Here is a 16,130-nt window from a genome sequence, read left to right on the forward strand (position 1 = left end):
CAAGCTTCAAAATAGGTAAAATACTAATCTAAAAGTACATAAGTCAATCACGCCCACTGAATAGTATTACTTTCAAAATTTACAAGATATTTGTCTTTAGGTCAGTTGGCTCTCAACTACAAAAACCGACTGCAAATTATTTTTAATCACACAATATGAAATGCTGCACCCTTCACAGCAAACAAGATTTCATGGAAAGCAGACTGACAAAATATGTGACTTGTTACAAGAATTACTTATATATTAAAAAAAAATATATATATATAAACACAACACTTTTGTTTTTGTTCCCATCTTTCATGAGCTGAACTCAAAGGTCTAGGCCTTTTCCCTCTCTAATATTGTTCAAATCTGTGTTAGTGAGCACGTCTCCTTTGCTGAGAATCCATCCACCTCACAGGTGTGGCATATCAAGATGCTGATTAGACAGCATGATGATTGCACAGGTGCGCCTTAGTCTGGCCTAAATAAAAGGCCACTCTAATGTGTGCCGTTTACTTTTACTGTATTGGGGGTCTGGGGAGGTCAGAAAGCCAGTCTGACCACCATTTGTCTCACACATCTCCTTCGAGTGGATCAGGTTGTTGATTGTGGTCTGTGGAATGTTAATCCACTCCTTTTCAATGATTGTGTGAGGAACTGGAACACGCTGTTGTATATGTTGATCCAGAGCATCCCAAAATGTTCAGTGGGTGACATGTACAGTGAGTACGCTGGCCATGCAAGATCTGGGATGTGTTCAGCTTCCAGAAATTGTGTATAGATCCTTGCAACCTGGGGCAATTCATACATGTGTGCATTCAAACTGCCATCATCACCTGTGTTTGTTGTCCATAACCAACGTTGCCCATACCATAACCCCACTGCCACCATGGGCCACTCGATTCACAACGTTGACATCAGCAAACCGCTCACCCACACGATGCCACACACTGTCTGCCATCTGCCCTGTACACTGATTTGTCTGTGAAGAAAACAACTCTCCAACGTGCCATACACCACTGAATGTGAGCATTTGCCCACTCAAATCAGTTACGGCAACAAACTGCAGTCAGGTGGAGACCCTGATGAAGACGACGAGCATGCAGGTGAGCTTCCCTGAGATGGTTTGTGCAGAAATTCTTTGGTTATGCAAACTGATTGTTGCAGCAGTTGTCCGAGTGGCTGGTCTCACATGATCTTGGAGGTGAAGATGCTGGATGTGGAGCTCCTGGGCTAGTGTCATTATACGTGGTCTGCAGTTGTGAGGCTGGTTAGATGTGCTGCCAAATTCTCTGAAACACCTTTGGAGACAGCTTATGGTAGAGAAATGAACATTCAATTCACAGGCAACAGCTCTGGCCGGGATTCCTGAAGTCAGCATGCCAACTGCATGCTCCTTCAAAAACTGCAACATCTGTGAAATTGTGCTGTGATACAACTGTAAATTTTAGAGTGGCCTTTTATTTAGGCCAGACTAAGGCACACCTGTGTAATAATCATGCTGTCTAATCAGCATCTTGATATGCCACACCTGTGACGTAGATGGCAAAGGAGAAGTGCTCACTAACACAGATTTACACAAACCTGTGAACAATATTTGATAGAAAAAGGCCTATTATGTACACAGAAAAAAAGTCTTAGATCTTTGAGTTCGGCTCATGAAAAATGGGAGCAAAAACAAAACAGTTGCATTCATATTTTTGTTCAGTATATATAAGGAAATTCTTCTAAATATGCTTTTTGTTTTAAAATACACAAATTAAGATTGAAATACATGGCATTTTGTTCAAGATTGCAAATGTGATTCAATTTTAATTACTGGTCATTTTTCTTATTTAAATAGCAAAAAAGTCCATACCATACTAAAACAAATAAATATTTTATTTAAATATATAATGGAGTTAGATGTTGCTACAAGAACTCTGTCCCTCTGTTATGTTGAAGCACAAGAGACGTACAGAGCTGAAAAGCATCATTGAAGTGTTGCAACTTAGAACAGAACCCTTTCTCAGCTATGCATTGATCATCGAGTTAAAAAATGAAAGAACACAGTGAAATGAGTCATAAGATGTGTAAAAGACGAGAGAAAAACATGAATAAGAGGAAAAAAGGTTTGTTTATCACTTTTTGGCAGTGAAAAAGAAAAATGCCTTGTATTTACTTTCTTAACTTTTGTTTTAAAAACAAAAACCCAGAATCACTCATCTTGTCATTTCAATTTCTGCTTCTGAAAAGAGGCTGAATGACTGCAAAATACAAAGATATTGCTAGACATGAAAGTTTGTACCTTAGTGTCAGAAGTTATCGGCTTCATTTCATATTATTATTGATCAGATCAGTAGTTTGGCCTCTGTTTTCTCAGTGGTTTTAGGCTTGTCCTTTTTACTTTGCCATAACACCCAAACTCCGCAGTGAGGACAACTTACTTCAACAAGCTACATTTGTTTAGGTCTTATACTCATAACACAAGGTTTTCACCCAAGCGAATGATTATCTTATTTTATACAGCCCATTCATGTCATACAGTAAAAAGTAGGGTCTGGCTTAAAACTGCATCCAAGACCTGGTTGATAGGAACCTAATATTTATTTTCAAACAATTCAACCAAGTCTTTGGAAATAAATAGATATTCCTTGACCCATCAGATCTATATGACATGAATTCAGAACCACCGTGTGATGGTGGTCTGCTCCCCCGTCTGAACTGTGCTGACCCGTATTCTCACTAGGCCCTCCTCAGATCCACTGGCACCCAGAGGCGAGGGGGAGCGTTGCGCCCCCGTCCAACACATAGACAGAATTCGCCAGCACACTTGACTCCTGGACACTCTGCGCAGTGCCCGCTCCTGCCAGCATGCCAAGACACTGCCAGACTAGGGCACGTGCAGAAACAAACACACAAGTTCAACAACCTGGGAGGTTAGGTTAGAAGCAGGATGAAAAAAAGATCAACAAGATTCAGAAGTTTTGGTGTTACGTGGGGTAACCTGAAATAATTAATATTAGGGGTTACCATCTTATCTATAATAGACAACATTAGTGAATGCTTATTTTGAAGTATATGGGAAGAATCCTAAGAGATGACCCCATTTAAATAATGCTCAGAGTAAATTTACATTGAATTAACAACGCCAACATCAAGAACATTGACATAAGTTTAAAGTTACACTGACTGGCTCAGTATAACATGGGCTGTGTTGCAACTGGACATGAGTTGGTATGAGATTTTGACTGTATGATAACAATCAGCAGAAATACCACGGTTTCATAATATTAAAACAAAAAATTTAAATTGCATCACATAACCTTTTTGCTTTTTTAAAAATTGCAAATACTATAACTTTTGCTGCCTAAATAATTACATAAATTGCCTAATAAATATTATTTTATAGGTATGATAGTATAATAATACTAAATAACGTATATATTTATAGTTATTTTAATTTTAATTCACAGAGAAATCAGAAAACTGTGAGAACACAAGTGAACATGTTGACAGTCAGCCTGTTTAAAATCAGTGTGTCAGTTATTTCCTGAACTTAGGACAAATTTTAAACCAATTTGTGATCAAGTTTTAGTTTTCACATTTTTATTTATGATTATATTTAATAAAAGAAGCTACGGTGCTATGTAAGCTGGGTGGGAAGCTAGGGGGAGTCCCTGGTGGGGTAAACTGGCTCTAGGGACATGGAATGTCACCTCACTGGTAAGGAGGTGGAGCTTGTGTGTGAGGTTGAACAAAAGTTTTTGGAGTCTATGGTCTATGGTGACCGCAGAGATTCTGTTGTTCTCCTGGGTGACTTCAGTGCCCATGCATGCAATGACAGAGCAATCTGGAAGGGGGTGTTTGGGAGAAAAGGTCTCCCCGATTTGAAAGTGTTTTTCTGTTATTAGATTTCTGTGCTAGGCATAGGGTGTTCATAACAAACACCATGTTCAAGCATAAGGTGGTCCATAAGTGTATTTGGTACCAAGCCACCTTAGGCCAAAGGGCGATGATCAATTTTGTAATCGTGTCATCAGACACTCCGTTAATGAGAGCGCCATACCTGGTGGTGAGTTAGATTTAGTGGCAGGGAAGACTGCTGGACAGACCTGGTAAACTTAAACAAGTAGTGAAGGTGAACTGAGGATGTCTGGCAGAGCCTCTTGTTTGTGAGATCTTCAACTCACACCTCTGGTTGAGTTTTTCACATGTCCCAGGGAAGATAAGGGACATGTAATCTGAATGGGCCATGTTCAGGGCCTCAATTGTAGATGCANGGAGGGGGGGTCAGGGACATAGAATCCAAATAGGCCATGTTCAGTGCCTGTATTGCAGATGCAAAATGCAAGATGCAAAAACCAGGACATGGGAGGAATTCACCGAGGTCATGGAGAAGGACTTTCAATTGGGATGAGGAGGTTCTGGCAAACCGTATGTTGACTAAGAAAGAGAAAGCCAGCCCTGTCTCAAGCCGTGCTTGGTTTGAGCGGGAAACTGCTCACCGGGAGTTGGGATTTTGTTGAGTGGTGAAAGGAGCACCATGGAGGCAGAGTCTGGGAACTCTGGAAGACAAGTCCATTGCCATGGCACAGAGATCACTGGGAAAGCTCCACGGTGGCAGGGCGCCAGGGGTGGAGGAGATTTGCGCTGAGTTGCTGAAGGCTCTGGACATTGTGGGGCTGTCATGGTTGACACATCTCTTCAATGTTGCATGGAGGATAGGGACAACCCCTGCAGAGTGGTTGTTCCCATTTTTAAAAAAAGGGGGACCAGAGAGTGTGTTTCAACGATCGGGGACCGGAGAGCGTGTTCCAACTTTCGGGGGATCACACGTCTCAGCCTCCCCTGAAAAGTTTACTCTAGGGTGTTAGAAGGGAGGGTTCAACTGATTGTCGAACCTCAGAGGCAAGAGGAGCAGTTTGGCTTTCATCCCAGTCGTGGAAGAGTGGACCAGATCTTCACCCTTATAGTGTTGCTAAGGGGGTCATGAGAGTTGGACTCTCCAGTCTATGTGTTTTGTAGATCTGGGGATGGCTTATGATGAGGCATTCTGTGGTAGTTGCTGAGGGAGTATGGGGTGCCTGGGTTGCTTTTGAGGGCTATCTGGTCCCTGTATAACCAAAGCAGGAGCTGTGTCTGCATTCTTGCACAAAGGTGAGCTCATTCTTGGTGCAGGTTGGACTCCACCAGAGCTGTTCCTTGTCTCTAATTCCCTGTCCCTGTTCATGAACAGGATGCCAAAACGCAGTCGTGGAGAGGAGTGTGTCTGGTTTGGAAACCTCAGGGTCTCGTCTCTGCTTTTTGCGAATGATGTGGTTCTGGTGGTGTCTTCAGGCCATGGTTCACAGCTGAGTGTGAAGCGGCTGGGATGAGAGTCAGCTCCTCTAAGTCTGAGGCCATGGTTCTCAACTGGAAACGGATGGAATGCTCCCTCCGGGTTGGGAATGAGTCTCTGTTCAAGTATCTGGGAGTATTTTTCACTAGTGTTGGTAGGATGGATCAAAGGCAAAAAAAAAAACACTTTTTGGATTATTTCTCCATCAGAGTTATATTTTTAAATTAATTTATGCGCTTGGCTCTGCTTCCAGGGCATGCAGTCAGGTGACTTACAACACTATTATTCTCTTTTTTACAAAAAAATAGAACAGTGAAAATATTGAAACAAGTCACCAAACATCTAACATATATCCATACACAGTAATAAAGTGCAAAAGGAAACAGTTACATCACGACCATAGGGAAAACAGGGCACATGCTGATTATCAGTGTTGCCATGAAAATGTGTAAACAAAAATTTTGGATTAGCGTAACTACAGTATCCATAAAGATTTTTAAAATGTTCACTCTGCAGGGTGAATAATGATGAGTAAGTGTCAATGTACATCAAATATGGGTGTAGTTTTTCTTATTCTAAAAATGTATGCCCTTTTTTCTATGCCTTTATGCACTTAAATAACATCCACTTGTAGGTGACCTAACTAATTAAGTGACTTCTGAACATATTGGTTGGGTCCTAAAGCAAAACAGCTGAATATATATGCACACAACACTTCTTCAGTTTAGAGTTTTTAGAACAATTAAACATTTTTCTAAATTCAAATATTCGACCAGACTCTTTTCTCAAGACACCACTTTGACTTGCTGGAGGAAAAAAAGAAAAAAAACCTTTGTGCACAAAAAGCAACAAAACATAATAGGAAACATATATAGTATCTTTTTTTCACAGAAAATGTAATACAAAATAAAATGATGAACGGCCAAAGAAAGTGGATGCACTGAGAATATACATACATTAAAACACGATAATATCTGTGCAGGATGGGGGATTCAAACCCAGGTCTTGTACTTGAAAGACAGGTCACCACCACTAGGTCCTGACAAGTTGATGTCAGTTAATCATTAGTTGGTTCTTTAGCACCCAGCGGTATACATTCCACCTGCTAACATGCTAACTTTTGTAACTTGTTGTATGTGTTTGTTTCTTCTCTAGTAGACAACCAATGCTTGACTGTGTTATCCTACAGGAAAATGTACGACCAACCGACATCGTCTTTATTTATAACAGCCTAAAGGTTCAGGGGAATCTCATTTGTGCTACCATACACATCTGAATGACGACTTGAAATAGCAGTCAGGATAGGGAGAGTGCTGCTTGGTGCTTCATGTGACTGGATGGAGGGGGGAAAGAACTGTATCTGGAATCATATCAAAAGGCCTTTAAACTGCAGGAATGGTATGACAAATATTTAGTGGTTATGACATTGTTGTATATCTTGAAACCGGTAACTGGCCCATGCCTATTTGAATATGTAGTAACAAAGTGAATAACTGCTCAGGTGCAGACTGACACAGCAGTACCACACATTCCCACTACCAAGTAAATTAATTTAAAATCCAATAAAAAACTTAAACAAACTAAAAACAAAATCAAGATGTGGAGACGGAAACCCTGCAGACCTGGGAGACAGGAACCCTGAAGATTCAGCTGAGGGCTGTACTAGATCCCTTGCTAAGATCTCTGGTTTGGAGGGATCGAGGAACTTGTGGCTCAGAAGGCTGATTGACTAATGGTGACTGGAGGCCATGGGCAAATGTTGCCTGAAGGCTTGGCAGGAACTAAGACTGATTGTAACTGGATCTCAAACCTCTGGTGATGCTGCAGAAGCAGGGACTGATGACTCTGCAGATTCAGAGGCTGGAGACTCTGGAGACACTCGGGAGATCTGAGGACCATAGACTGAATGTCTGAGGACTGGAGCTCAGGGAGCTAAGGATAGTGTGGCCTTTGGGTCAGTCCTGCGTCAGCAATATTGTCTGTGGCTACACCCTGAGAGCACAGTAGACAGTGGAGACTGCAGGTGGCACTGGAAATCCTGGAGGCTCTGCAGGCGGTGCCGAAGACACCAGCACCAGGGACATTACAGGCACTGGGGGTGATGCAGACACTGGGAACTCTGGAAGACAAGTCCATTGCCATGGCACAGAGATCACTGAGATCTCTCAGCACTGAAAAAACTCTGATGTTTTAGCTGACCCTATATTTAACCTAAAATAATTTTTAATTTTATTTTTGTTATCCATACTTGGGATTAACTTAAACATCACCATAAATAAAATGTTATAAATAAAAAGCTGATCACAAATTGGTTTAAAACCTGTCCTGAGTGCAGGAAAAAGCTGCCAACATGTTTACTTGTGTTCTCTCAGTCTCCTTATTTATATCTGTGCATAACTATTGAGCAATTATAATGCAGTACCATTTAAAAAAAATGAAATCAAATAAATCAAGTGATACCTTGTTTTAAATATTGCCATTGCTTAAGTTTATCATATTGTCAGAATCTCATCATAGCCCATGCCCAGTCAGAGTACTGTTATTGTTCTTATTTTAATGTAAGTAAAACACAATTACATTCAGTAGAACCTGCTTAGTTTGGGTTAAAATTTAAAAAAGAAAACCAGAGAAAAAAATCTTTCTCTGTCCATAATGTATAAATTTTTCTCAAGTAACTCTCAAATTAACACAGTGTATAAAAAAAGGACCAGTTGCTAGGCAACCAGCAAAGGCTGCAGGAAGTTACTGGTGGCAGCTAGGAGGACATGTAGAATATGAGCCAAAATTAAATATATCTTTTTAATCTCATGCAGATTTTTGGAAATATTATACAAATACTCCCAAGATAGAAGTACATACAGCTTTACCAAACCAGAAAAAAATATCTCTAAACAGCAACCTGTTAATGTAGTTTTAGTAATAGAACTGAGGTCAAGATTTCAAAGCAGTTTAATGTTTCTATCTAAACTGGATCATTTTACTTACAGAAGACTTAGAGCACTGAACTGATTTTCTATGTGTGTCTGGGAAGAAGATAAAGCTACCTTGGCATCTTTGGCGTAGTAGAGAGTTCGGCCTCTCAGTTTAAAGTAGCGCTTTTTCCACCTTTGGAAGGAGCTTGTCTGTTTCAGCAGCAGACCCTCTTTTATACTTGTCTGCAGGGAGAAAAAGACACAAACATCTGTATCATAAAAGTACTCCATCAGAAACTCTGCATATATCTACAGGAAGCTTTTAAGGTAAAGCTTGCCTAACGTCTGTATCTGCGTATGTGCGTAGGCAGCAAATTTACACACGAGAAATCGGTCGAAACAAGGAGAAGAAAAGGTGCATAACACACCTCAACTCCCCGTTTAAGGACCATTAAACACACATCAGTCACTGAAGCACTAGATCAGAGACAAACACGAAAATGAACAGAGAAGAGAGCAGATTAAAAGAAATGCTGAGAAGCAGCCGCAGCTTCTCAGTGACAGCTGAACTCTAAAAGACTGCATGCTTTCAAACACCACAACACGTCCAGTTAAATGCAAATACTGGTGGTGCTCCACTGGGTTTTTATGGCTTGAAGCCAAACATTTAACCTCATACAACATAACATATAACATGCCTCAAAAATGATCAAAACAACCTCAACCACCTGTAATCTGTAAAGTTTCCTCTATTTTTGTGAGTAGATGTAAACCCGCATCGGTGATTGAAGGCACACAGACAGAATGAGGTGAACAGAATGCATGTGATCTGTCTAAAGGGCACTTCCATTTTCACTTTGAAGAAAAGGTATCAGATCGGCACATTAATTCAGAACAAGCCATATGTGATGATTCCTAAGGTCGACATGGTGTAGACAATGACTTGTGGCCATAAATAGCTGTGTAAATTTGCCTGTAATTTGGCACTCTTGGAGGACAACGCCAATGGAAGAATTGGGAGCGAGTGTGTTCAGGGAACACGCAATGCCTGGTTTATTATCTGATTTAGAGTTGCAGGGCCGTTCTTTTGAAACTGACCCCAGGATTTCAGAGGGAAACTAGGAGAAGCCATGCATTGCTGGTGCCAGTCAAAGAAGCTTCAACCAAGCTCCTGAGCCCCTTTGTGTTTACAGTAATTATGTTATTAAACACAAGCGTAAAGTTGAAAATGCCTCAGCCTCAAAAGTACGCTGCCGGCACATCTGCACCCCCGATTTACTTCAATTATTCACAATAATAGTGTATAACTCATGCAGAAAGTGGTGTCTAACATTATTAACTGAGAAACAGTGGTCAGCCGTCCTTTGCTTTATTCACACCTTTATGTCTGACCATTTCAACTTTTTGTTACTTCTGCAGGTGTGTGCTGCTCTGACAACTTGTGTGTCATGCGTGCAGCTTCACACACATGACATGGAACAGCAAAGACAAAACACACACTGATAAAAATGCTCAGTGAAAGAACATCATTCCTTTTGGACATACCAAGGTGAGATAGGTCACTTCTGCACACACACACACACACACACACACAAAAAAGGCTATTTATAGCAAAGGAAGGTCACTCTGTTCAGGGAGAATTACAGACACAGAGGCCTGACTCTGACATCCTGCCCACCAGCTGTGTCAACTTAAGCACAGAAAACACTGGTGGATGGTAGAGGCACACTGTGAAAACAAACACACATACACACACACCTACAGGCATGTGACACTGGACGAGTTATGCATACACACATGATGGTCAATCGCACAGACCGTGAGTGAAACTTGACATGAATCAAGCTTAGAACAAGGTCTCTAAAGGACCTAAATAAAACCCACTTTTCCTTCACTTTTATATATGAAGGTTTAAACAAATTTCCTATTTATAGGGTTAAAACTGTTGAAATAAAACCAAATATGTTCCAGGTGGGTCTTAAGTTCTGGATTCAATGCAATCTGCTGGCTTCCTTAGATAGATAACTTTTACCAATTGGCTTTTCAAATGTATGTGAATGTATTTGTACAGTGCCTTGAGACTTTTGTTGTGACTTGGTGCTATATAAATGAACTGAATTGATTTGGATCAGGATCCCAATCAAGGCATTTTTCATTTATTTGTATCTCAGTAACAGACCATTCCCAATCTCTGCTCTGCTCTCTGTCTGCACTGCCATGAGAAATAATTGCATTCTAAATGTTACATGTATCTACAGAACTGCTCACATTTTTTTATTTAAAATACTTCCATACTGCAGACATGTTGACATGTAACATTGCAACAGTTTGCAGCACACATGATACGAAATTATAGACAGTAGGTTGACGAGCTACATTTAATACCACAAATTGTATGAGAAGTTTAAAATTGAAATGCCCCGCTGAGTAGCCCTATAGACTATATATATTATAGACGTCATGTTCCTGTCTTCTCCCTTTGTTGGACATTGAAGCCAGCAGGACTCGATTTACAGGAGCTGCCATGTTGTGTTCTTTGAACCAGCATCTGCACACCAAGGATATGGAACTTTAAGTCCCGCCTTCTGCCTCGCACACAAACATGGTGTCTCATAAGCTTTCTTTTAAACATGAAATGACTAATCCCAGCTAAATGTGTTAAAAAAAATTATATTTGAACATACAGCAGCAAGATAAGAGCTACTCGATTCAACAAGATTCAACACTTGGGGGGGACTGAAACCAGTCTGCAGGGAAGCTGGACCCATTCCAGTGGGTGGAGTTGACTGAGTGAGTTGGGATCTGGGGGTTAAGGAGTTCGTTGAGATAGGTGGGGGCATGTGCATAGATGCATTGGTGTGTAAGGAGGGAAATTTTGTATTCAATCTTGGTGGAAACGGGGAAGCCAGTGAAGAGAGTGGAGGCGAGGAGTAATATGCTCATGTTACAGGATTCTAGCTGCAGAGTTTCGGATGTGCTGGAGCCTCTGAAGGCTCGTGCTAGGAATCCCAATGGGAAGTGTATTGCAGTAGTCCAGTCTAGAGGACACAGAGGCATGGACCAGCTATTCAGCATCAGAGAGAGACAGAATGGGGCAGGTTTTGAAAATGTTCCGGAGGTGATAAAAGGAGGTCTTGCAGAGGTGGTTGATATGAGATTCAAAAGTGAGCTGCGGGTCCGTTTTTACGCCAAGATTTGTGACTGCTGATGGAAGAGGAATATTGGAATCAGAGAAGAAGATGCTGGTTATGGATGATGACCGGGTCTGATGAGGAGTGCCCACAAGGCATGATTATGACATGAATGAAGTGGTTGATAGGTTCAATGAATTCTTTGTAAACATTGGTCCTGAGCTGGCAGAACAAATTTCTGATCCAATAATTCTTACAAAACAGACATACCCTTGTATTGACAGAAACTTGAATTCAATGTTTCTCACAGCAGTAACTGAAAAAGGAATAATAGAAACTGTTTTTAAAAGTACAACTAAAACATCTACTGACTGTGATGATATTGATATGCTCGTTCTGAAAAAGGTCATCAAGGGGATCTCTAAACCATTAACATACATTTTAATCTATCATTTCAAACTGGTACATTTCCAAATAAAATGAAAATGGCAAAAGTTGTACCTCTGTTTAAAACAGGGAATAAACACCTCTTTACAAACTACAGACCTGTCTCATTGCTACCTCAGTTTTCCAAAATTCTTTTACAAAATGGATAAATTCATTTACAAACACAAATTACTCACAGAGAGTCAGTATGGATTCAGAGCTAACCATTCAACAGCATTTGTGTTAATGGACTTAATTGAAGAAATTACTAATTCGACAGATCAAAAACAGTACACAGTTGGAATATTCTTAGACCTGAAAAAAGCATTTGATACCATAAATCATGATATTTTATTAACAAAATTAGAACGATATGGTATCAGGGGCATTGTGTTGAGATGGGTGAAGAGTTATCTTAGTGATAGGAAGCAGTTTGTAAAGATGGGTGTTCACTGCTCTTCATGTTCGGACATTACTTGTGGTGTCCCCCAGGGGTCAGTATTGGGTCCCAAGTTATTTATTTTGTACATTAATGATTAGTGTAAGGTATCAGAGTTTTGTAGGTATGTCTTATTTGCTGATGATACAAAACATTTTTTTCTCAGGTAATAACTTGGAATTGTTAGAACATAGGATAAATACTGAGTTAAAGAAAATAAAAAATTGGTTTGACACTAATAAATTATCATTGAATTTAAGTAAAACAAAATTTATTATTTTGGGGTATGGTAGAGCTAAATTAGAATTGTAAATTCATTTAGAGGGGTTCCAAATTGAAAGGGTGACTGATATTAATTGTCTTGGAGTAATAATTGATGAAAAAATAAGCTGGAAATCTCACATCAGACATGTACAAGCTAAAGTGTCAAGGGGAATTGCAATATTACATAAAGCAAAACAAGTTTTAAATTACAAATCACTTCATATTCTATACTGTTCCATAGTTCTTCCATATTTAAATAATTGTGTAGTAGTATGGGGTAATAATAATCATAAAGGTGTTATACGACCATTGGTCATTTTGCAAAAGAAAGCAATAAGAATAATTCATGGGGCTGGATATAGGGAGCACACAAATTCATTATTCTTTTCGTCAAATTTACAGATCTTGTAGAGGTACAAACAGCACTGATAATATTCAAAGCGAAAAATAAATTATTACCAGGTAATATTCAGAAATTATTTGTTGAAAGGGAGGCTCCATTATCTGTCTCTACTTGTTGCGACCCCGAGTTTGATACTTCATGCGTCTCCAACACCGCACCGCACAGAAAGCCGCTGCCGTAAAGCATGTCGCAAACCCACACGTAAAGCAGCGTCATGACACAAAACGGAGGTTCTTCGCAAAATAGTTATTTTTTCTTCTTATTTATCACTTATATAAACTGAATGTATGCAAAGTGACAACACTAATACATTCGTCGTAGCCTACGTTATGAAATATTTACATGAATCATTGATACAATTATGATAGAAACGACAGAAACGATAGAGACGATAGGAGAAAATATATCACGATAGACATTTTTCTATCGTCCCCACAATATGTATGGTTATATCACCCAGCACTAATATGAGGTGTGCTAATTTATCCTTGTTTAACAGTAAAATGATGCTATTAAATTCAGCATTAGATGCTTTGTTGTTCCATGTAGTGATCCAACCTGCAGCCTGTGCCACAAAAAGCACAATACAGTACAACATCTCTCTGTTTTTCAGAGTTCTCTGTTGTTATTCATTGGCCTGGAAGTGAGTCGTGTGTTGGTGCCTTGTTTGCACTTTTAATTAATGTAATTTATTTATAAATTATAAATTTATATATAAATTTATTTATACATTTATTTATAAATGTGACTTAAAATAAGTACAATCAATTAGTATTTATTTTAATTGTATTTTTGTGTAAAAAAGTATTTTAAAAGTGCCTTTTTGTAAAACTGTAGTTGCGTAAATATTTGGCACAAATATCTTACAATATCACATAATAAATAGCCATATTTTCAACTTTCCTGTCAACTTTAATCATTTTTTTTACTAAATCACAGTTGGCCGGCGAACGACTACCTACCACCGGGCTTAGCCTCCTTTCTGGGGGAAACCCTGCTGTGGTGCTCTTTTTTTGGAATGAAACCATAATGGTGAACACAAACAGCCACTACTTGTCTAAGTCTAGCTTCCGCAACTGTCTCTCTCTCAGATTTCCATTGTGCAGCTCATCAACATAATTGCTCAGTTGCTACAACTTTGATCACCCTCTAAAAAAAAATGGCACCTGCACACTTCTCCTCCATTCCTCAGGCATTTTCTCACTCTCAAAAATGCCAATGAATAACTGAATCAAATCTCACTGTCATCTCTCTTAAATATCTCTGTATCTCCTCTGAGCGGCGGAACAAGGCATTCCAGGATCACAAAGAGGGTTTTAGTGAGAGGGCACAAGTAAGCAAAAAGCATAAACAGGTTGCTAGATCAAATGGGCAAAGTCACAAGACGCAAAGGTGACCATGGGAGTTGACTGATTACCATGTCATGTTTAACAGGTGAGTTCAGAGGATTCCGAGAGGTGAGGAGCAAAGTAGGATACTGGCTCTCGAGAGTGTTTCCCTGTTGCAGGTGAGCAATGTGGTAGCTGGAGTGTGGCTGACAGGTGGGTGCTTCCGTTGCAGGAGAATAGCAGTGGAGCAGACAGCTGCAAGAGCAGGTGCGTGAGGGGCAGGTGAGTATGACCTTCTAACAGGTGAGCGGCGACGGAACAGGTAAGCAAGGGAGGACAGGCTGAGCTATCTCATTCATTTAATTTTACAAGATCAGAGAGAGATGCTGTGAAAAACAAACAATGGCAGAACTGGGGGCAGAAGTTATTCCAGGATCACACAAAAGTTTTCTGTGAGAGGACACTGGTTAAAAAAAAGCATTAACAGGTTGCTAGATCAACTGGGCAAAGTCACAAGAAGCAAACATGAGTGTGGGAGTGGACTGATCACCATGTGGCGTTTACTGGCCCACGAAGAGTGCTTGAGCAGCTCAGTCTTATATAAAGAGGTGCATGAGAAACAATAATAAGAAACTGCTGATAGGAGTTTTTGCAGCACCAGCACCACACAGGTTGAGCCTACTTCAGCTCAACCTGCAACAGAATGGTTAGTAGAGAACAGAGAAATATTGGAATCCTGACAGCTCGAACACTACCATTTCTGTCTTTAACAAGCTTAACCTGCTCCACATGCTTTGAAGCCTGACCCAGTGAATATAAATACTTTTTTCCCTCCTTAGTTTTGCCTTTGCCACCTCCCTCTTATATCCTGATCTACTCTCTGCAGTCATCTCACTGTCCCATTTCTGCCTGGCTAACCCCTTCATCCGCATGGCTTCCTGCATTTCTCTATTCCACCACCAGATCTCCTTATCATCTTTTCTCTGTCCAGATGACACACCAAGTACCTTCCTATCTGTCTCTCTAATCACTGTTGCTGTAGTAGCCCAGTCACCTGGAAACTCTTTCTTACAACCCAAAGCCTTTAACAAATCTCTGAACTCCTCACAACATTGTACCTCTCTCAACTTCCGCCATTTGGTCCTCTTCTCTGCCTTTACTCTTTTCTTTTTCATCACAACAGGTATCCTACACACCACCATCCAGATATCTCTGGCCACAACTTCCACAACCTTACAGTTCACAATCTCCCTCATGTTACCTCTTCTACACAGAATGTAGTCAACCTGTGTACTCCTTCTAGATCATCCTGTGTTCTTCCCTCTTTTAGAAATAGGTGTTGACTACAGCCATTTTCATCCTCTTAGCAAAATCCACCACTATCCGTCCTTCCTGGTTCCTTTCTTTGACACCAAACCTGCCCATCACCTCCTCATCTCCTCTGTTTCCTTTACAAACATGTCCATTCGGATCTGCTCCGATCACCACTCTCTCTTCCCTGGGAATACTCTCAATCATTTCATCTACCTAAGCTGTGTAAAAGGTTATTCATAAAAGTCTCCCATAAAAATCATTCTTAGTCTTAGTACCCTGGTATAATGTTAAAACCAATCTTTGCTGACATCTCTAGAAATCTCAAACTCAATCCAAATAAGTATAACTTTATTAGGTTTGCATGTAAAAGAAAAAAAGAGATGACCCTGCTACACTATGACAGAACTAGGGCTGCAACAACAAATCGATAAAATCGATAAAATTCGATAATTAAAAGCGTTGGCGACAAAATTCATTATCGATATGTCGCGCAATTTATGCGTCACTAACGTTGTCGCGGAAACGGTGACGTCACCCGCAGCGCGTTTGCTGAACAAACTCCGTCCCAAATGTCATTGCTCCGTCCGCTCCGTAAAAAAAAAAAAAAAAAA

The 16,130-nt window shown here is 40.1% G+C and overlaps 1 protein-coding gene across 6 annotated transcripts in view; it reads right to left on the minus strand.

The window, feature by feature from the left end:
- dgkh (diacylglycerol kinase, eta) overlaps nt 1-16,130 on the minus strand; it is a 134,317-nt gene that overhangs the window by 103,124 nt on the left and 15,063 nt on the right. For 5 of the 6 annotated variants that reach the window (XM_037976157.1, XM_037976155.1, XM_017431816.3 and 2 more), the window contains exon 3: nt 8,347-8,457. The exons of the other annotated variant lie outside the window; for it this stretch is intronic. In XM_037976157.1, the coding sequence (XP_037832085.1) occupies nt 8,347-8,457 (111 nt within the window). The remainder of the gene's footprint in view (nt 1-8,346; nt 8,458-16,130) is intronic. 6 annotated transcript variants of the gene reach the window in all.

Source organism: Kryptolebias marmoratus, linkage group LG6, assembly GCF_001649575.2.
Source record: "Kryptolebias marmoratus isolate JLee-2015 linkage group LG6, ASM164957v2, whole genome shotgun sequence".
In the NCBI taxonomy this organism is placed as follows: Eukaryota; Metazoa; Chordata; class Actinopteri; order Cyprinodontiformes; family Rivulidae; genus Kryptolebias; species Kryptolebias marmoratus.